We start from the raw sequence: 23,976 nt of genomic DNA, 5'->3' as shown, positions 1-23,976 counted from the left end.
CTGAAAGACACTGTCAGGTCTGATGGAGCGATAGTTCCAAAATTGAATGTTCTGGATAAAATCATCTTCAGTATGTACGGAGGAGGTCAGGAGACAGGTACAACAGTGAGTATCTATACAACACTGTGGCTGTTCTGTCATGGTTTGGGGCTCCATGTCAACCAGTGGTGTGGGAGATCCCTTTAAAGCTGATGGAAATATGAACACAGAAAAGTACCACATTTTGATTCACCGTGCAATATAATGTGAGCTCAGACCTCAACATTACTGAAGCAGTGTGGGATCGTCTTGACAGCGAACAGAACAAAAGACAGCCAGCATCCAATAAAGAGCTTTGAATGTCCTTCAAGAAGCCAGAGAACTATTCCTGAAGACGACTTAGAGGAATGACAAGGAAGCTTGACTAAGAGAATTCAGGCTGTGTTGCTGAAAGTGAAGGTTTTTGTGTCAAATATTGACTTTCAATCTCATTAGAATTGTAGAAATTTTATTTCCATGTGTTAAAAAATCACTGCATCTATTTCTCAAATGTCACAAAATAGAAAAATGCAACACATTTTTCCACCAACTTAGTGAAGAAAAAAAATCTAGATCTTTTGCTTCTAAATTCTTCATTTTGGGTCTTATTCTCAGAAAGCAGTGTGCAACACACCAGGAATTATAACTGGCAGGAATATGCAGTGAATAACAGGGCTGACAATGAAACACCTGACAGCCCCTTCACAGGTGTTACACAGGTGTGAAAAAGGGTTACAAAATGGTAAAATGCTGCTTCCGGTGCTGAAAGGATGAGATTTGTATTTACTTTTGGTTAGCATTCTTGTTAAATACTGTGCGTCTGTAGCTTACAATATAAAGCATTGTTGGGATTTTGCTATGTTGGCATCACCAAAAGTAGATGTCACAGTGAATGGAGGTTTATTTGGCAACTATGTTACCTGAATCAGTGACACTTATAGCATATAAGATCATAAATTGAGCTTAAGAGTGTAAAGTGTGGCCTGGACTGTAACATTGTACAATGCAATCAGTAATACTGATCAGGTGACACAAGGGGAGGCACACTCTGCTCTCTGATTTGCATAGCAAGAGATAGGACGCAGTAATGAGACACCTCCTTATCCAAATGGACCCAGTAGTGCAACTGCCACATATATACCTGTGAAGCTTAAAGTAGACTGGGAATCCTTTAGATAGACAAGAAGCAAGAAATATCCTCCAGCTATCAGAACAAGCCATTCAGAACGTTTTTTTACCACATTTTACACAAAACAAATAACAGAGTTGCTGAAAGATCTGGATTTGAAAGCATTTTGTTTAACTATGACATATGGTGCACACAAATAGAACCTCCCAAGAGGTTTTAGTCTTTCTCCCAAAGAACAAAGCACAATAGAAATATTATAACCATTTTTTAAGTCGATTTTCATTTGCGTGAACATAAAAAAAAATTCACATTTTTTGTCTATTAAATTTCAAAAACTAACTAAAAAAAGACTCCTTAAGGAAGGAAAATGCATGTTAAGTAAGGTAACACACACTCAGGCTGTGTTCCCAGACCAGTTGTGCTCAAGTGCACAGTCACCCTACAAAGACTCATTTGGAGCCATGAAAATTCCTCATATGTACTGTGTGCATATATATTTATGTGGGTAGAAATGTGTGAGTATAGTTTAAAGCCAGCGTGTCAGCGAAAGTCAAGGAAATATCGTCAACCCCTGAGGCCATGAGACACTAGAGATGCGCAGAAAACCACGAGAGAGACGATCGATATGCGCATAAACGTGGAGGACCATGTCAGTATCGATTAGTACGGTTTTCCCCTTTATGTCTACTTTTTATTTTAATGTTTTTTTCTCTTGTTTTGGCAAGAAAGCGTCTGTGTAACCTACTTGGACATGGCATCAGATTTGAAAGAGGAAGCCAGAAAACGTGGTGCATTCAAAGGCCCGAAGAAGAAATACTGTTTGTGTTTTCAGCTCCTGAAACAGAGATACGGTGTGCATTCAATAACATTATCCAACAGAATAGGAAGAATTCATTATGGTTATAATTTAGTACAGTAAAGCTAATTAAAAAGTGTGTAGAAAATGGGTCATCTTCACTTTGAGGGCTCGTCACAAGCTAATTATACAAGGATGACTTTGATCTCTAAGGTGAGCCCGTTCGAAATTACGCCTGTGCCTGTTTGAAACGAGGGGGGAGGTGCTGCTGGTGGAGCAGTTCCACATTGTTCTTTAACATTACTTTGCAAGCTTAACATTTACATGAGGTGACTGAGCTGTTTTCATGTGTCATGTCCCACATGAATAAGCAGATAACAGGGGGCACTTCCCATATGACAGCATCACTGTGCCCCATCCTTAACTGCTACTGTCAGTGTGGTTTGTTCGTGCAGTATCATGTAAAGCTGTGGTACTAACAGCTGTTTCAGTGACAGGGACAGTCTGGGTCGTACTTGGGCTCATAAGGTCACTGAAGAAATGAATCATATGGTACAAACACATGACATCTGGACTCCAACCACATCTGCCAATGTCACAGAAGCCCACTAAAAGGTTCTGAATACACACTGACTTCAATATACACCGTCACCTGTTCAACTACTCATTAACACAGATATTGAACCAGCATATCACATGGCAGCAGCTCAATAAATGTAGATATGTAGACATCGTCAAGACGACCATCTGTAGGGTTTATAGCGAATGGACCAAAAAACCTGTTAATTTCCTTGAAGAATAATTTTCAACAAGAATTTTTTTTCTGATTAAAACAAGACTGTAACTAAATAAAAAGGACAAAAAATATGATAAAATGTATTGATACATTTGTCAACCAGTAAAAATGAGATGAAATTCTAGGGAGACGAGATCCAATCAGAACTAACTAAGTTGCGTAGATGCGGGTTGAGTTGGGAAGTGATTTTTTTTCTCCCTGTTTGTCATGAAAACATAACAAAATGTCAACGCTAGGATAGATTTCTGAAATCTGAAAGACTTAAATAACCACAATGTATTTAAAATGCAAGTCACTACAGTCAACCTGTAGTGGACGAATCATAAATGAAGCTGTGTTGGATGAAAGAACGAAAACAGAGGCCTTTCACCCAGGAGAATGAGGTTTGTGCGTAGTGAAAAAAACAACAGTAATATTAATTTTTAGTGTTAATACTTTAATGTTTTCAGTTTAACTGCCTGGTTGTGTTCAGGTATTGTATAGCTGAATAAAGGCTTGGGTTAAAATACGCCCTTTCAAAAGCATTAACCGTGTATTCGAGCCCTGAAAGCACAGCTCTCCTACATGTGACATTATAAAAATGTGCCTGGCTGTGCTCTTCACCTAGCTGCTATTACAATTTGAGCATAATGCACACCAATCTCATGTTTCTATTGTAAGGTTTTCATTGTCTGAGTCATTCATTCGCACACATTCACAGTTGCTTTGACTCTACTCTCTTTCAAGCACTGTTAATGTCAATATAATGCATGAATTTCTCAAATTAAATGCGTACAGGGAAGCTAACTGAAAAACTTTAAAGTGAAAAGTTTTGTATTTTACATGTTTAAGTTTAGTCATTTTAGCTAAACAGGCTGAATTATTCTGTAAATGAGGTGAACCTTGAACAGAAATATAATTACAGATTCTTTTACACATCAAGCCTCAAATGAAGGTCCAGGTTCCTCTGCGGTTAGATAAACAGACCTTAAGATGATTTTGCACTAAAGTAGTAAAATTAGCAAAATTTCCTCATGTTGCATCATATAAATAAATAATATTCCAGCTATATATTTAAGAAATAGCAGATAAGACACCTCGCAGATGACCTCTTCTGATCAACATCATTTGCAGTTACTTCTGTTTTATCTATGTCAGGTTTGGCACATATTGTCACTCTGCAGACTTTGTTTTGTATGTTTAAAACAATAAGAACCTGTTGTGTCACTTTCTGAATCACTTTCTTTTAATAAGAGTAAATTTTATGAGCACCAGCAGCCACCACCCTCTGACTCTTTATGTAGAAAAGCAGAAAAAAGACTGATTCATTTGTATCCACTTGATAAACATTCAATCTGGCGTCCTTATCTTTGCAGTAAACACTTGCATCCTCCACCCGCTGGTATCAGGGAAACAGCTCTTTCTGCATCTCTGAGGTGCATCACAGCTGCATGTACTTAAACGTACCCAGTTCAAAATGAGTTCCAGTGAATATGAATACATCTGTTTGTGGCTGTCCTTGAGCCTGTGAGAGGTTTCCTCTAAAGGCTGTGCTGTGTGCCGCGGGATGCAGAGTGGGCGAGTCAATAGCAGCGTTACTCCCCCTCCCCACCCTCTTCGCCCACTCTCTCTCTCTCTCCCCCCACATCTCTGTGTATTAAGAAACACACTTCAGACACGCTGGGAAAGCAGTTTTTACAGGCTTCAAATTAATTTTCAAGGTCAGACAACAAAGGCGCATTCTGTGTTTGTGTTTGTGTACTGCGGGCCGTGTAGTTTCCTTCACTTTCTCTTTTCATTAAGTGAGTGAAATGCTAGAGCTGAATTTTACAGGCAGTGAAAAATTAGTCTCCTGCATCACAGTGTTTACCCTGCTCGAGATAATCCCGTTAATTGCTGCTGGTGAATAATGTAGCTGAAACAGCGGCTCGGTTTAATTGGAGCGACTTTTTGTTTTATTTTAGACGAGGTCAGCTGCTGCATGAACTTGGTTCCAAGCTTCTCTCAATCTCAAATGAGGATGCACTCTTCAAACGCACTTTCCAGGCAGATTACTCCCTTAAGTATTTCTAACTCTTTGAGGTGGATAATTTAAGATATTGAAACATTGGAACAAAAGATTTGCTTTGATACTATTGTACAAAAAAGACTTTTTCCCTTCTTTATTGTATCTTTGTACCTTTATTTTTTAACATTTTCTGTCACTTAAACAGAATGTGTTTCTAGGTTGTTGTTCATTCTGTGAAGACGTATAGTTAGAAGGACAGTTAAACTACATAAAAGTTCTTCACCCCCAACTGGTCATGGCAGATAGCTGCCCCTCCCTGAGCCTGGTTCTGCTGGAGGTTTCTTCCTGTTAAAAAGGGTTTTTTCCTTCCCACAGTCACCAACTGCTTGCTCATCGGGCATCAGGTAATTGTTGAAGTTGTATTACCACACAATATAAAGCGCCTTGAGGCGACTGCTGTTGTGATTTGATCCAATAGAAACAAAACTGAATTGAAGTTGCTTTATGTAACTTTATCTATACAATACATCATTACCTTTGCAAAAAACACACTTTCACACTCATCAACTAGTTTTACATAAACTGTAATATTTTCCGATAGTACTGTCCGTGTGTAATGCAACAAACATCGGTGTGTGTTTGTATCTTAGGTTTTTGGGCCATGTCCTTTGAGTTTTAGAGGTTTAGGAATTATTTTTGGTCTAATGAAACGTTTTCAGTTTTAGTCTGTTTTGAGTTTAAGGTTGTGTCCGTTGTATTATATTCTTAGTTCTGTAACTGTATCTGTCCCCTCTTTTGTCACCTGCTCCTTGTCTTGTCTCTTTGAGTAGTCAGCCTTTGTCTCTGTATTTGGTTAACTTTGGTCTGTGTCTAGTTCATAGGCTCTTGTCTATGTCATATTGTGCATGTGTTTATCTTCTTATTCTCTTCTGTGATCCCTGTTATGTCTCCCTCTCTGGTCTCTCTTAGTTGCCTCAGGTGAGTCGTCTTTCAGTCATGTTTGTGTTCTGTTCCTGTTTCTAGTGTCTGTTTCTGAGTTTGTTATGTTTCCTGTTTTATTTTGATAGTCCCTTGTCTCATGTGCATTGAGTTCCTGTCTTCTGTGATTCCCTTCTGTGTATTTATTGTCTGAGTCTCCCTCTGGTCTTTGTCGTTGTCATACTTTCCCCCACGTGTGCGTGTTCAGTTTTGTAACTTGTACGTGCTTGATTCCTGGTCAGTCTGAGGTTCTGCATAGAGTATTTCGCTCCCCAAGCTCTGGCAATAAATGCTGTTCAAAGTTCGGTCGTGTCTCTAGATCTGCAGTTGGGTCCGCACTCTGCCAGCCACATATTGGCACGTTTTTTGGCACCTTTGGGTTTTATGTTTCTAAATTTTGTTGTTTGAATTTCTGTGATTTTGGAGTCTGATTCCTGTATGATTGTGAGTCTTAGTTTGAGTCTACAGTTCATTTTTATCCATTCAGTTCAGTTTGTAATCCCAACAAACATTTCATGGTTTTATAATGGTCGGCTGGCCGTTCTGTCTGCTTGTTTTTTACATGTATTCCTAGTTGAACAATGGCTCCAAATTTAACCATTGCAGTGACGTCGGTTTCAGGTACTTCTTGAGGTTGCTTGGACATCTTTGTTAGACTTTCTACCAACAGAAAGCTTGTATTCAAGAATTGTTTCCCACTTATTATAGATTAGAATGAAAAAACAAAACATTTTCTAGTTTGCGTCAGTGGTGACGCAAACTCATTATCGCATGCTTCCAGCCCTGTTTTTTTTCCTATTGAGGTGTTTATACACACAAGGAGCTGCACCCCTGGGTTTATGATGCTGACATCAGGGACAGAGCGGTGATGCTTCTAACAGTCGAATGCGTTACCGTCTTCATCCAACAAATGAGGCCCAATTTACATGTGCACAAATATAAATGACTTAAAAGTAGAGAAGGTGTGTGGCCATCTGTTAGCAACCATGTACTAACCAGATTGGTTCTCTAAGAAAGACAAAGAAAGTATAGAAATACATGGAACCATCAACAGCCATCTCTCTTTTGTTCGAGTTTTCAGACATACCGCGACTGCTTTGTCCTGGGGAGATGGCATCAGGTTTTCAACTATGTTTCCGGTGATGTTTTGATTTTTATTAGTTGCAGTTTTAGCTCCACAAGTGTTTTCTCGCCTTTCTGATGATGCCTGCTCTCCTCTCTCTGTCACGGCTGCTGTTTAGCATTCGTCTATTTCCTGTTTTACTTTGAACTTTCTTTAATGCCTTGTGTTTGTTGTACTTCGTGCTTTGTGATTACATACAAAACTGCTCCACTGTGTACTAGTTACACATTCGCCTAACAAGCAAAAGATCCCCGGGCGGAGACACAAATCCCCTGGGGGTTGCACCAGGAATTGGATTTAGCGTTAAAAATCTGGGAGCAACCGACAGTAGCCTTTCATAGAGCAGCTGTTGCTGCACAGGACACATCACGTCTTCAAGAATTTCTATGGTTTGAAAATATAGCTCCAAGTGATTTTTTTGTGATTTAAGGACTTCTGAGTGTGGCATGCCTAATTAAAGCAGTCACCACTTCATATCAAAAAAGAAAAAAAGGTTTTTACAGGACTAATATATCTGATTTATGACATATCAAAGATCTGTAAACATACAGGTGTCAGTGTAACAGCGGTGCTGTTGAGTTTTAATGCAGTTCCCCACAAATAAAGTGAATAAAATCCGGGATTCACTGTTTTATCACATAAAAATAGCTCGGCCTACTTGGTCCCATCTCAATCCGTGATGCGCTGCTGAGTCAGGGCATCAAATCAGTGCCATGATTTAGAGAAGGTGAAAGCTGGGAGGATATTAGTTCTCTCGTTGAAGCCTTTATTTGCTCTGCTGTGATGGGTTTAATGACAGAAAGCTCAACAATAAACATGATTTGTAACGCACTCGGTGCACAGAGCTGTACTTTATTTCCCCCAGGACTGAACTCATACAGGCCGTCTGTCTCTGCTCAGGGAGGCAATCATCAGAGAAGTGCGTTTACAGACGCTGATGGTCATCTCACTTTTGTCTCCTGGTTTTTGAGGTGTTTTTTTCCAGCTGAATCAGGACATCAAAGTTGCAAACAAACCTATTTGTAAAATAATGTAAAGCCATAAAGCAATATAAACAAGGTGATCTTCTGTCAAGCAGGGGAAGAGATTATTAAATTGTTTTGAATAATGAGCAACTGCAGATCTCAAGATCAGGTGGGATGATCTTAAAGGATATCACATGAGGAATAATTTGATAAAAATCACATAATCTCTGACATTTATCAAATGTTCTCCATGTCATATATGATGACATCATTCCCTGAACTCTTGTAAGAGCGCATCTGATGGAAAGCCTGAGGTGAATTTGTGTCTTTCTGCATGTCCTTCTCTCCTTGTTGCTGTCCATCTACTGTCATCTGTCTTCTAAAACCATCCTATACTGTAAACTCCAAGCTCCTCTTCCCCGCACCAACAGTTTGTTTCCCCTAAAATAAATGTCCAAGTATATTCCAAAGGAAAAAACAAACAAACATATCATTTTGTGACCTTTTTTTTTTTTACCTTGTCCTCCAGAAGTCTTATTGTTGCCAGCAGCAGCTCCAGATGTTTGTCTCTGCAATACAAAAAAACCAAAATGTAAGAGTCAGTGGAGCGCAGATTTCTTCTCATTTTAATCCACCAGACTTTACTCTGACAGCACCCTGTCTTTGTATCCAAACGGCCTGACTACGTGCCACTGGTCTGTGCTCTTATTGGTTATTAAGACCCAGTCTCATGATTGGTTCTGACATACTGGAGGCTGAGCTGGCACGCCTCCACCATGACAGCCAGAGGGGGTCTTAAATGTGGCCACATGGGCTGGGCAGTGCAGGCCCTGTGGACCAAGGAGCCCGTGACACTAAAGACAGAGACCGACACCGTACCTGAGGGGTTGCTCTTTACTATGACTTGTCACTGTGACACTACAGAGGTCACAATAGTAGCAACATGTTTTCTTTTCTCACTATTTATGAGATAATATAAGTATATCTTATACAGCCTCATGCAGCTGGATGAGTACTTAAACCTTAGTTTTAAATAAGGGCTTAAACATCAATTAAATGAGGATGTGTACATTGTAGTTTTATTGTATAATAAAGTCCAATTACATAATGTACCTTCATTCTAATACCACATTTCACATCAGTTTATAGTATTAAAAGTATATATTACACATTCATGGGATTTTTCTAGCCTATTAAATAAAAAGGTGCACGGGTCCAAAAAAAGCCAAAGGACATTAGTAGGTACTGCGTACCTGTTTGCTAAATACATTTTAAATAAATAAAATCTAGATGTTACATAATGCAGATAGCCACGCTTAGCTGATATAGCATTATCATTATGCCTTTAAACACTAAAGCAGCGACATTTATCTAAATGCCATGTCTCATTATCCAACAGCCATTTATTTGCCACATCATATTAACTCTGTATTCCAAACACACTCGCTTTCCCCCATCAAACTGCGAATAGGCACTAATCTCTAGAGAAATAACACACACACACTCGCACACGCTCAGTTAATGTATGTAATACCCATTTCTGCCAACGCAACATGTGATTTTCTCAGTGTGTACATAAAGTGAGAGCAAACACCGGGGAGTTTGAAAAGTTTTACCTCATAATGAGATATCAATCTGCTGGGAAAGTAAATGTTCATCTATTTTTTTTAATATCGGTCATAAAAACATGTTTATGTAAGAAAAAAACAAATATATAGCTCTTGGTATGTTGAAGTGTTTGGGATCCAGACAGGTACTCTCAGCATTAGAGGCATGAAAAGGGTAAAACATTACAGAAGAGTATAAGAGTGACACTTCATCACACTGAGCAGATTAGGCAAAGCTATTCTTAGAACCATATTATAGCTTTTAATATGCAGCACAGCAAGAAAGAGAAGGCACATCATCATCATCATAAAGGAACCAAATAAAAGAAGTAAAGACGGATTAAGGAAAGGAAGGGAGGAGGATGGGCTGCGGCGAGGAGTAACATCTCAAGCCTTCTGGGTTTTTTGTTTTTTTTTGGTGAGTGTCAAAAGCCAGTACACATTTTGACATCAGTCGTTGTCCAATGAACAAAACTGTGACATCCTTGTAAAGCTGTGGTGGTTCATATTATTTAAAAAAATAAAATCACAAATCTTTTTATGTCTTTATTTTGAAAAAAAAGAAGCATTTAGTTGATAATTTAATGTTGGTGATTAGTCAAGCAAGCAACATAATTTACTTCCACAGCCTAGTATTATCAGATGCCTATTTTAAAAAAATATATATATTATATAGATTTTCTTAAGCTTCAGCTGGTCCAGAATTTAGTTGCTTGTACTGTCACTACAATCCACTGACCATATCACTCCTGTTCTGCAACAGCTTCACTGGCTCCCACTTAAATTGCACATTAATTTCAAAATGTTTCTGTGGCCGTTCAAGCCATCCACCGTCTCGCCCCTCCATGTCTGTCTGACCTTCTCCAGGTTGCCACTTCCCCTCGCGCTCTTAGATCTTCTTCCTCCCTCCACTCGTCTCACAAGAATAGGGTTGAGAGCTTTCAGCTGGTCTCCTCCCTGGCTTTTGAACTCATAATCTTTAAATATTAAATATTATAAGATATAAAATATCATTTTTTTTTTTTTTTTTTTTTTTAAATATCAAATTAGCTTAGCTTGCTTAAACCCTGGGCACTAAGCCTGTCAGAGAAATAAAGTTTTCCTCTGGAAGCATGAATATGATGTCACTGCACTTTTATTTACTTGTTTAAAAATATATTTATAATTTTTGTCATTCAGTTATTGACACGCAGAGCATTCCCTACAGTGTTCAAAATTAATGGAGCTAAAAGCAGATAGCATCAAATGATCCTCTTGTTTGCTGCTCCACCATATCAGCCCATGCTAATTAATTCAGTATTAGCTATCCCTATCCCCAGGCCTGTGTTTGGGCCCGCCTTGGTGGCCCATTTATCTTCAGAGCCACAACCACAACATATTACTACTTGCTATAGACCCACAAGTAGTAATATGTTGTATGTAGAACGAATCTGTGAAATGCTGGAAAGAGTAACTGAGGAAAACAAAGACAAGTTCTTATTAGGAGATTTTAATATCAGTTGGTCACCTCCTTCTTGTCCTTTAAGGAAAAAGATAAGTTCATCAGCGTCGGCTTGTTGCCTGTCTCAGATAATCCCCATTCCCACCCGGGTCACGGTCAACGCAGGAGGTCATAGGTCATCATCATGTATTGATCATATATATACAAATGTTCCTGAGCATTGCTCTAATATTGTTTCTATTCCAGTTGGTTATAGTGACCATAATCTTGTAGGTTTGACCAAGAAAATGAAACCAATGAAAACTGCACAAAAGATTATTTTTCATAGATCATACAAAAATTTCAATGCAGACAAGTATATTAATGACGTAAAAGAAATTCACTGGACTGACATCTGCCTCGAGCGTGACCCTGATTTGGCATCATCTATGTTTATTGAAAACTTTTGCTACCTGGCTGACAAACATGCCCCCTTAAAAAGATTTACTGTTAAAAAGAACTACGCACCTTGGCTAGATAATGAACTTAAAGCTGCGATGTCAGAAAGGGATGTAGCAAAAGCAAAAGCACATAAGTCTGTCAGTCCACAAGAGTGGGCAAGATATTGCGAGTTAAGAAATCAAGTAACTAAATTGAATAGGCGTAAGAAGAAAGAATATTATCAACTTAAGCTCAAGGAGGCCAATAAGGACAGCAAGAAGGTGTGGAAAGTTTTAAATAATATAATGGGTAGAGATCTTGCTCCGGTGGTGTCTCACATCTACATGGGTGGTACGTTTGTAAGTAAAGCTAAGGACATAGCCAATTATTTTGTGAATTACTACAGTAATAAAATAACAAATTTAAAATCTAATATGAGCAGAGGCGATTCCACCTTATCACGTCGTCTTATACAGGATGTTATCATGAATAAGATTTGCTGAACGTGTTTGACTGGATAAGTAAAAACAACATGATTTTAAACGTGTCTAAATCCAAATCCATGTTAATAGGAAGTAGAGTACGCTTAGTCAACTGCCCACAACTAAATCTTTCCATAGCTGGATCGGTATTAGAACAGGTCACCCAGATTAAATTGCTTGGTGTTACCATAAACCACCACCTTTCATGGTCTCAGCACATCAACTCTGTTATTAAGAAAATGGGACAGGGCATAGCTATAGCTAGGAAATGCTCCTTTTATATTACTTCTTCAATTATGAAAGGTGTCATTAATGCACTAGTATTATCTCATCTAGAGTACTGCTCAATCATTTGGTCAGCAGCTAATAAGACAGATCTGAACAGACTTCAGTTAGTCCAAAATAGGGTGGCCAGATTAGTGTTAAGGTGTTCATATTATACAAACATCGATAAAATGCACGATAAACTTTCTTGGCTTTCTGTACAAGCTAAATTATACTATGGCTTACCTGTAAACTGGTAAACACACCACACTTTTTTTATGCTCAGTTGCAGTATCCAGATGAAATACATAATCATGCTACACGATTCTCAACTAACCACAATTTAGTAACTCCTCGAGTTAAAAGTAACTTTTTGAAAAACTCTGTTATATTTAGAGCATCTTTTCAGTGGAATAAGTTGCCTTATGCAATTAGAGAATTGGCTTCTATTCATACTTTTAAAAATCACCTAAAAGCCTATTTAGGCAGTTTTTAATTTATTTGTAAATATTGTAAGAGGGTAATGTCACTTGTAATGGAAATTGTGTATTTTGTTTGAGTGTTTTATATATTTTTTTTATATTAACATGTTTATATTTTCAGAATTGTAAAACTTTATTGTGGATGTAAGAGCCAAATTATGTGGATATTTTGCATCCAATTCATTGTGTAACATTTTATTCGATGGTATTTGATGGTTTGGGCCCCAGGAAGACTAGCAACCACTGTTGTGGAAGCTAATGGGGTTCCTTATAAATAAACAAATAAACAAATAAACCGAAGGGTTCTGTGGAGAGAGAGCGTGCAAACACTCCTAACTCACTGTCACTTTAATAAAAATCATTATGCACAGAAAGTAGACACCCTAGAGGAAATGCTCCACTAGCAAACTTTTAGTTTAAATTTCTGCTGCTAATAACATTTTTTGGCAGTGTGAGTTCCATCTGAAGCCACACACATGGTACAAGGCTGGAAAGTCCCCCGTGCAATCACTGTGAGTCGATTTGAGCTCAGACATGTTTGTCTGCGCTCAAGTAACTTTCTTGCAGGAAGTGACTGCAGAAATTACAATGTCAATTTAACATCAACAATATGCATTTTCATATTCATAACCAGGGTGTGAGTGATCGTTTTTCCCTTATGTATCGAGGAGGAGGGGATAAGAGAGGAGAGCAGGATCAATACCTCCCTCTGCAGTTAAGATGTAGTCTACAAACATTGGCACTGGGAAGATAAATGACCTGAATCAACTCTCTGACTGCCTCCTGTGGTCCAGAGAAGGGGGGCAAGAGAAACTGAGACTTTCAGCATTTGCAGTCTAACGTGTTCCTGGAGCCTAAAGTGGGTGTGACCAGAAACCAGATTATCCAACATGCTTTAGAGCTTTAAAATAATAGTGCACTGTGGTGGAGAATTTATGGTTTGATTTCTTGCTGAGAGAGAAACCGATAAAACTCTGTTATACCTGGTAATAGTTCAGGGGAAGATTCTGTCCTGTGATTGGTTAGCCGGTTGTTAGCTAAAGGAAGACTTTTTAAAAAACCTCAAAAACCATCAACATGCAGTCAGTTTGGGCTCTTTCACTTAGTGCAACTCTCATTACTCATACAAGTCAATAAATGCCTCAGAGATCAGAATGCAATGATTATATCATAAGAATGTGTTACAGATTACATTTTATTTTTACATTATTTCATAGTTCCAGCTTTTTAAATATGCCAGTTTGCTACACTTCCTTTTGCCAATTCTGATCATTTAAAAGCTTTGGCTGTATTCCCCAACTGGTTGGGTGACTGGCAGTCGCTGTGACATTGCTAAACCCCAATGCGAGCAGGTTCGGTGATTGGTCGACGACCAACTGGTAACCTCTGGTTGCTAGGGAAAAGTGTGAATTCCATGACCGGTTTGCAAGCAGTTGCTCGAGTCCCTAGCTTTTAAAATGTTGTAAACAATGCTGCACAGTAAACCTCCTTGTGACTGCTTTTATCACTAGCAGGTTGCCATGGTCACCAGTAGTTTCTGTGTTGTGTGCAGACTCTGAAATTGCCCACTGGGCAGTAGTGCAACTGTGCAAAAGTGCGACGTAAAGTGGAGAACATCAATTTTCACATTAAAAGTTGGTTATTAGGAAATGTGTTAGTTACAATAAGATACAAAATTTACCCTGAAGATAAAAAATCTGTTTCCTACTCGCGACATGCTTTTTCAAGTCTCACTAAAACTCAGAGAGTAAATGGCGGCGTTTGCAGCCTTCCATTAAACTATCTGCTAGCAACCAAAGCAGGTTTTGATGATCTCTTGTGTCACCCAAGAATACCCCTCTAACAGTGTTTGCGCAGTACGCAAATTAATTGAATTTCTTTTTAAATATTTAAGGTAGCCATTTAATATAAACCATCACCAACTACTGGCTGCAGCCCCAGAAAACAAAATAAAACATTTATAAATGGACTCCAAACGTTCTGCTTGTACAATTAACCAGACAGCAAGTCATGTTATTTATCAGATAAATGTGCCAAATTAGTGAAGGTGAGCAGAAAGCTACAGTCGCCTGCAGTTTGTCTGTAACAAAGTGGTCATGCCACAAAAGTAATGTTTCTTTATCCAAATGCAGTTTAAACAGGCAAGTTATGAAAAGAAACTGCTTCACATATATACATTCAATGAGAGGAAACTACTACAGCTACGAGGCGTTAGCTAGTTTTGGGCTGTTTTCATGGTGGATTTGGACCATTTTAACACATCTTTCTATGGTACTGACCTGCTTTGGAGCAAATTTAATGCACTCGTTCAAAGGACCTCAGCTTTTGCCTCTTTTAGTACTGGGCTAACTTTTTATCACTGGAGCTAGCATCTTGACTGTCTCCAGAGTTTAAGCTAAATATAGCTTGGTAACAAGTTAGTTGCAAGACTAGCATAAAAGTGGACTGAAGATAAAGTACAGAAGATGAAACAGGGCCTTCACTTGCACAGTGCTTATCATCAGGGCTTGACACTATTTGCCTATACTTAGCAGAGTTATTGATATATTGAATTTTACTCATCTCTTTTCTATATATCTTTTATTATTTTATTTTAACCTTGAGTAAATTCAGTGGGAAACAATGAGGAGAAGCCACGGTAGCAAAACAGAGAAAGAAAATGGTTTCATTTAGGGAGCATGTATCTGACTGCCTCCTGGGGGATTTAGCTCCTGCTATTTTCACCGCAAGCTTTTAAAAGCTATTCACCTGCTCGGTCAAAGGTTTCCCATTCGGTCATGTCAGATGGGTTTCCATGGTTTAATAGCTGAGGAGTCAAGAAAACATCACGTTACGTGTCCTCTTTTCTCAGCTTCTCTCCCTGCATTATTAATCCAATGCTTTCAATGAATTTCAAACGGCGTGCGCTGTGCTTTGATGCTGAGGAGAAGCACGAGCGGTGCGAGGGTATATCCTCGCTAACTCAAAACACAACACAGCTGTGCCTTTTGGGAAGAAAAGTCTAATTTAGGGCTGGTCTTTGATGCAGTTCAAACCAAAACAAAACACTGATTACTTCAAGTGTGTAAAAAAAAGTGCATACAACACTGCGGGTGATGCTTACCTGTCAAGCATGTGTTCCTGATTTGTTCTCACTTTTACATTTGTCTGTCAGGAAAAAGCTGAAGGGAAGTGACTTTTAAAATTCACATTAGAGTAAAACAGCTGAGCTCTCTTCCAGTCAACCCTGCAGCGCCAAATAAATATCAGGACCAGATAAGAGCACTGTTTTGTTCTTCCTCGTTACTAATCCCAGTTCAAAGAGAGTAACTGAGTCTCTACAGCAGCCTTTAGTAATAGCCATGAAATTAGCTGCTTCCTGCACTGGAGCTATTGGAGCTGCTATTTCGCAATACACTAATGTGGCTCCCAGAAGCTATTGTGGCACCAGTTGACTAGGAGAAAAGAGGCCAGTCAGACTGCGTTGCACTGCATCAGTACTCACTGCACACAAAACTAGCCTCAAGCTCACGGGCCTGAGTCTTTCGTGTTTGCTTTTGGAGCTATAATTTTGATGTAACGTCGCCGCTTTATTACAACAAGACCATTCGCAGATATTTTTTTTAAATTTATTTGTATCACTACAGCAGTCCAGCAGGCCTATTAATAGATTCAGTTGCATAAAAACAACTTGATCCCTAGCTTACCTACACTTCTTCCCCTATTTATGAGTCCATTCCATTTATTATAAACTAAGCAAGTCAGTCATTTTCACCTCATTTAGGGTTGTTAAATGGTTACAAATTACATATAACCATTCATATCCTTCACAAAGGGTATGTTGTTCATGGTCCTTTAAAGCCAACCGATAGTGCCAACATTTCAAATGACAGCATTTACCATTTATGGCCGTGCTCCAGCAAGAATTTATATAGCAGTTAATCTGTGTTTCCCAACAATTAATCAGACAATTAAATTCAATACAATGTAAGGAAGCAGTGTTAATAAATGTAATAGTCCAGCAACCACCGTGGTGGTGTTTGCAATCTATCTCTAACCACACTGGAGATTATAGCTGAGATGGCAAGTTCAAGTTTCAGTGAGAGGTTGTTGCGTCATTTAGTCATCAGCATTAATATTTCACTTTTTCCACAGTTACTGCTGAAATATACACTGTGTGTTAAAAAATTACTTATCCTCTAAATTGCTGCAGAGTATGTCTGAGGGTGGTTTTCATAAATCTGGTAGCCACAGTTACAGCACAGAATAACAACTGTGAGGCTTTAAAGGCATCAGTAGAAATCACTGACTCTCTTCTCTTAGATAACACCAGTGCAGATGTAAGCGTTGCTTACGTTGAGGAGTTGGAAGTAAAAACTGTGAAGAAGACCTTTCGGCTAATAGTTGCTGATTTATTCTCCCTGTGGAATCATGGACCAACTATTTACCGTTTAGCAAGTGCAGAAATAGTCTGATCAGGGTTTTCTTGGGTTCTTGGAAGTTTATACTTAAACTATCCGGTCTATTAGGAGAGTCCCAACAGAGGGCTGTTGTTACATGCCATCCAGTCCTTGTTTAACCTAAACCTGAACTCTGTCAGTGTCCTTTAAACAAGGCCAAGCTGTTTTTAGTGCTCTTCGTAATGATGAGGCGATACAAGTAGCCAAGGTTAGTTGCTCATACAGCCTGTTTGGGTTTAGCATAGAGATGGGGTGAGGACCTCATCCATTTCTCCTGTGTCAAAGAAAGCCAAATGTGATGGCATTTAATCTCCCTTTGGAGGTTTTACAGGAGTAGAGCCAGAACTCCACCCCTAATGCAGGATTTATGGCACTTCATGTGTGTCTGTATGTGTGAGTATTTGCGAACACAAACCTGCCTAACCTGTACAGACATGCTTGCGTGCACAGAGTGGTTGTATGTGACAGTGCCCCCTGGTAACAGCAAACAGCTACTACACTGGGGCGCACAATAAATCGAATTTTAATCTCGATCGTGATTTTAACTTCTCACAATTAAATGAATGTGATCAAGCGATACTGAAAATGTGTGCCTGGCAACAGAACTTAATGTAAAAGCAAATTAAGTGCAACCATGTGTCAAGAAAAACTCAGCTGTCCGCAAGAGAAACAGTGAGCTATCCATCCAGTATTACATTGGGCCAAATATTTTATCCAGATTTCACCAGTACACGTGCTGAGTGCAAAGACTTCACAAAAATGATGCAGATATGTGACAAAAGCCGTTTTCATCTGACACAGTTATTTGTCTTTTCTAAAGTGGCCACTGTACGTAAAAGCACATAGGAGAAATAGAGAGTAATCTCACAACTGTGGAGTGTTTTTTATGAGTTTTATTTGCAAATATCATGCAGATACAATGAATGGAGTGAAACACTTTAATTTGCTTTTCAGAGATGCACTTCGGTCAAGTGACTGAATGTCACATTTGTCTGCAAAGATGCTTTAATTTTGATTTCTGATTTAATTTTGATTGATGCTCTCTAGCACCAATAGAAACATTTGAATCTCTCCTCTGACACAACCAAATAACTGTAGATGTAAACGTCGCCATAATAATCGTGTAACACTAAAGTTACAACAGGTTCTGCGGGGTTTAACAGGTTACAGTTTGGCTACAGTTCAAGAAACGTCTTGAGGTCATTGTGTTTATGGCAAGAGTGCTCAGCTCAGCACTGAGGTGATGATGAGAAGCTATAACACTCGAGTGCAACGGCGAGAGGAGGAGCCATTAAGGCCGAGCTGCTCTGGAGCTGAGCCAAGTGTAAATTGCAATAACAGCAGCGCTCGATGAGTGAGATTACTGAGGGGGAAAAGGGGGCTATCCTCACGCTGCAGATTACCCTGCACTCGAAAAAAAATCAGTGCACCTGTAGAAAGGATGGACGAGGAGAACAAGACACAGAATTTCCTGCACTGAGGAACAAACAAGTAGATGAGAAACCAATCAAGCAGAAGAAAACAGTAATTACATGATGATGAGGGAGATAGAGAGCAGAGAGATAAATATTGTGCGTCTCATTAATCATTTACAGACTCAAAGGGACACAAGGTCAGCAAACAATGCTTTGATGTGTGTGTGTGTTTGTGTGCCTTTAGGTGAAGTTCACAAACACAAACTACGATTGCAGCGCACCGCATGCAAATCTGCTGTTTCTGCATTGCAATTTTGTGCCTCCGGGCTTTCAATTACAGTACTGCAAGGAGAAAACATATACGCGTACAGTGCAAACAAGAGTCCCTGCACGCATATGTGCTCCTAAACACCGGGTGAGTCGGGCAGAATAACAGAAAATCCAGTGCGCGCATACCATAAGCGCATTGCACATCAGAGAAATGTAAATATGTTTTATCTCTGATTGGGCATTCATCTGGGGATGGAGAGGGAAGAGAGCGAGGAGGTTTTTCAGAGAGAATCCTTTAAATCATCCTCCTCCTTTCATTCTGCTGAGAGCGAGCCTTTATTTTCCTCACTCCAAGTCAAAGTCGGTTATCTGCCCTGCAGAATAGGATGCTGCAGGCGAGCCGACACTTTGAACCTGACTTTTGTGTGATTTATCATCAAGTTGTTAAACTCCAAGTTTTTCAAAGCATTTCTTGTTCTGTGAGTGTGAAGATTAACATGCGTCTAAGCAAAAAATACCAAGTCAGTGCTTTCACATTTAATCCTTATGTAGTTAGGTCTACATAAAACAGGTCGAGATGAATGGAGCCTTAAAGGAGTGCTTCTAGTGCTATCCTGCAGTTAGACACGATCTGAGGAACTGGTGGTTATCCGATGATTAACCTCTATGGGCCAATGTTTCAGCACCTCCAGTGTTGCCAGCAGCGAAGACTTTTAATGTCAAAGTCAGCGGATGGTAGCCAGTGGTTTCGAGACTACATGTGGCCAATGAGTTATAATATTATATTAAATATGATGTTATTATTCTGTTATTTTATGGTATTTCTTTTGAAAATTAAACGTGATATAGATAGAAAAGGATAGAGGTGCTTCTCTAATGACTGAATAAGAAACAACAAACAGAGTAAAACATGGCAGGTCTGAGGGACTGTCCAAGAATAGCAACACTATTTTACATGAGTGGGCAGTGATTTCATACCTATTGATCCCTAAACTGGGCAACATCACAACCATGCTGCTGCTTGGTTATTGTATTGAATTTTTTCTCATTTATGACGTTTTTTGCCCACAGATTCAGCATAAATCTCTGGATGACCAGTTTCAATTACAAGGTGACTACATGGGTAACCTGCAGGAAGCAACGATCACAGTTCAGCTCAGAGCGACTGCAGTCACATTCAGACAGATTGGAAGTTTGTTAATAATTGCTGTCTAATTTATATGCACAGACATTTTCTCAGCTTGTTGCAGAATGCGTCTGCACTGATGAGCACAAGTTGTCTGCAACACGTGTCTTTGCAATAGCAGACTCGACTCACCTGGTTGCTACCTGGTTTTCTATATAAAAGCAAAGTTGCAGAGCACCTATGTCATTCTGCATACAGACTGTCATTCTTCGTCATTAATTGTGGAAGAATTTCTGTCTCAGATCTTTGATGTTCTGTCTGGAATTTGTAATTATCAACAATTTATCACAGATAACTGAGGTATTATGACAAACAGATTGATCCCCTAACTGAAAGCCGACTAAAGAGGTTTACACACCAAATGCACTGCAGAAAAATTACACAAAATTCCACATTTATCGGATTCATACTTGTAACATGTAATGCAAATCCGCAATGAAACCATTGTGTTTGCAAACAATTCAATGGAAAAGATGAAGATGAAATCAAGAGATGGTGAACTGGTCCTGATGTTTCTAAACAAGAAAAAGAAGAAACTGAGATTCTGGGTTCATCCGATTCTCAGGGAAAGGCAGCAACAGGGGGAATTTCATGGTTTCCTACAAATTTCAGGATGTCAGTGTGGCAGTTTGAGCTGTTGTTGGCAGAGGTGGGAGAGAAGAAGCTGATTGACCCGGAGGAGATTCTAGCTGTGTCTGAGGTGAAACAGTGATAAATTACTACTCCCATATCATTGTACTGATCAGAGCTGATCAGTACAATCAGCTCATTTGAAAAACTGAGATCGTGAGTGAGCAAAACCCTCCACTCTCTTACTGCTGTTTTACTGCTGCAAAAGTCATGTTGAAGACAACAACTGACTATGAGTGGTCACAAACCTGGTCTCTGTTTTTGAAGCAACCATTTTAAAGCCTACAGTCACAATAATTTTGATCCTGCCGCGATCTCCAACTACTGTTTTTCCTAGTGTGACTGTAGCTTTAGAAATAAAAAGCAGATTTAAGCCCTGTCCCCACAAATGAGGGCCAAACACTTCATTGCCCCTCATTTCCTCCACAGTGTGTGAGCACAAGTCTTCATCGCTTCCATCTGTTAGCCTGCACAACCGAGCCTTTAAGGAAACAAACGCGGCAACAAGGATGTGAGGCATCAGCAGGAAGAACTGAAGTGTTAGCGCTGCGCTAAAAATAACAAACTCGCCATGTCGGTTAAATATCTGTTCCACAGGCTTCACACAGTAACGTACAGAGATACGTGCGCGGCTGTAGACGCCTTGTTTCCATGACAGTGACATGTTCATAAAGGCATAGCGCTCTGCATCTGCAGCCTTTACGGCCATGTTCTGTGCGTTTCAGGATGCTGCTGTGCTGTTTCCCTCTCAATGCTCTAACTTTACTCTCCACCTGCCTCTTCAGCTCTTCAGAAATCAGCGTGTTCATCCTCACTGTGCAGGCAGTGGGAGTGGGTGTCTGCGTGTGCTCTTTACTACGAGTGTTTTGTGTGTGTCTGCGTTTGCGTGCGCTGGATTGTGTGTTACAGACCACTCATCTGTATGAGCTCCACTGGCAGTTACATAAACCATACTGTCATAAGGGCCACAGGGCGTCCTGAAGCATCGCCAAATCAGTGCTGGGTCAATAACTCCTCACTGCAGATTTTTTGGATTTTCTTTCCTTTGTTGGGCGGCCAGTGCACGTCTGGTTGAGAGTGTGGAGGAAGTGGGTGGGTTCTTACTCCTGCAGTGCTGCACCATGAAACATAATTACTGAGTTTCCCTGGATGTTTTTTTTCCTCTCTCTGGAAAGACGGGCAGTAGTTTGACCACAGTAATTAGAACATAAAGAAAGGCTTTTATGAGTCAAAGAGAGACATTAAGTGAGCATTAAGGTTGAAATGTGTCTGAGTTGCTACTTTGCATGTGAATGTGGCGTTCATGCCAAAAGAAAATGGTATTAATCACTAGTGACAACGCAATTACTAGTAGAGTTTTCTCTTTCAACTCCGTAAGCTTGCACCAAAATAATGTTTTAAATGGAAGTTTGGCTCAAAACTGGTACATTTTCATTCTTTTGTGCCAGGAAAACAACTGTCTTATTTTATAAAATTATAAAAATTGCTTTTTTAAACCCTTTCATCGCTGCCAGCACATCACTGTTGTGACACAGCTGCCACCAGTAAACACTGGCAGATATTAACCAACGCTGTTGCTCAGCTCATATTTGGGCGCATTCCCAATACTGTTAAGCTAAAATGCTCTCAGGGAATACACCTACCTTCAGCAAAAAAGGGGCTCCTGTTAAATTGCTGAGTGTCGGTGCGGGAATGGCACTGCGATGAAGGAAGGTGCTACTTTTACAAATAACGACTCGAGTTGGCTTTCCTCCTCAGTGGAGAATTAGTGATACTGTAGGGGGAATCAGCAGGGGAGGAGTACGTGTCACAATCATCAGCTGTTTGAAGGTGACTTGAGATGCCGGGACGTTTGCACAGTCACCCTGGGGAACCTCAACACGTAGAAACTCAGTCGCACACATATCGTTTCATTAGGCGAGGAGATGATGTCAAACTCCTCGTTCCCCTCTTTTCTCTTCCTCACTACTCCCGACACCTTCTAGCCACCTTTACTTGTGCCTGTCAGTGTGAGAGACACACTTTTAGTTGTTTTGCTTCCTTTGCATTCCTCCGAGTTTCGGGCTGAGGAGGGCTTTCGGTAAAATTACGAGCCTAAGCAAAAAAGCAGGCCGGCTGTCACGCAACCAAGGAGCCCTCCCTGGAAAAGCTCAAATCAAACCTCTCACACTGACTCACAAAAGTCTTTTTCTTTTGTTTTGCTTTGCAGCAGTGAAAGTCTGAGCTCTCATAATGCGGTCAACACTAAACAAAGAAGTGCTAATGCCTTTGGGGCCCAGAAAAAAAACAAAAACTACAAATATCCCTGGAATAAAAATCATTTGTTTTCATGGTGTGCTAGTAAAGGGAAAAAAAGCTGTTTCCACTGAGAGAAGCAATGAGGGAAGGAACAAGAGGAAAGGAGGGGGAAATGCATTAGAACCCCCCTTCAAATTATTTTTTCAAGCTTCCGTCTGTTACACAAATTAATGAGCCTTGAAATTGGCGAGATTACATCTTTCTGTGTTTCTTTCACTAATGTGGGCGTCGCCAGTGTCTGGGGGATTGGTTTTCCTCACGTTGGCATTGTACATTGTGTTGCCACAGACTGCACTGACCAAAAGAGCCACAGACTAACCAGCAAGCCAGGAAATAAACGTGAGCGGCTTGAGGGTTCGTTCAGTAAGCCAGCTGATTTGCCAAAGCTTTGCAGCAAGAGTGAAAATTTGTTTCTAGTTTAATCTTTTTAGCACAAAACCATCTTCTCACAGAAAGTTCAAGTTGTTCACAGAGCTAAATAAAGCCAGTGGAAGAATATTTCAGTTAATTTACAGGTGTTGCTTCACGCTGACTTACACTTTCATGTCTAAATAGTGGGCGTTTTGCTGACCTCCTCTGGTTAGCTAAGCTTAAAGACAGGAAATCTTAACCTCCAATGATCACTCAGAAAACCCGCCCACAAAAACGTTCATTCATACACCGACCAGTGTTGGCCAAGTTACTTGAAAAAAGTAATTAGTAAATAATTATTGATTACTTCTCCAAAAAATTAATCCCATTATTTACTGATTACTTATTTTCAAAAGTAATTAGTTACTTAGTTACTTTTTAAAAACATGATACACTAGCTGAATACGGAATAAAGCAATAGACCTTTCAGCCCAATTCTATTTTTTCTGCATGATCCATCATATAAAATTGAATTTTAATTTAATTTGTGTTTACACTCATTCTTTCAAATAGATGCAAGTAAAACACAGCAAAAAGCAGGAGTGGGGCGGGTGGAGGTTTGCCCGGTGCTACAGCGGTCATGTCTGTGAATTTCACATTCCCGTGGCGGCTTGCTAGGTGCTTGCACAGATTTGAAGTTTAACTTTTCGCTGTAGAAAGAAGTTTTCTTCCCACGCAGAGTGTACAGCGGACGCTAATGTTTCTGTCACTTTTTGCGGACTAAAACTCAAAGTAATGTAAGTATGTCCACACTTTAAACGCTGCACAGTCGTACGCTCTCCCACATCCAGGTTATCCATTGTTGTTCTACACACGCCTGTTGCTACCACGGGCGTCGC

At 39.7% G+C, this 23,976-nt stretch overlaps 1 protein-coding gene across 1 annotated transcript in view; it reads right to left on the bottom strand.

Moving 5' to 3' along the window:
• The window catches only part of pcp4b (Purkinje cell protein 4b), a 43,337-nt gene that overhangs the window by 6,773 nt on the left and 12,588 nt on the right, over positions 1 to 23,976 (bottom strand). The window contains exon 2 of the mRNA XM_031752711.2: positions 8,310 to 8,361. Coding sequence (XP_031608571.1) covers positions 8,310 to 8,361 — 52 coding nt within the window. The remainder of the gene's footprint in view (positions 1 to 8,309; positions 8,362 to 23,976) is intronic.

Source organism: Oreochromis aureus, linkage group 14 (genome assembly GCF_013358895.1).
Source record: "Oreochromis aureus strain Israel breed Guangdong linkage group 14, ZZ_aureus, whole genome shotgun sequence".
Taxonomy (NCBI): Eukaryota; Metazoa; Chordata; class Actinopteri; order Cichliformes; family Cichlidae; genus Oreochromis; species Oreochromis aureus.
This window is presented reverse-complemented; position numbering and strand designations above follow the sequence as displayed.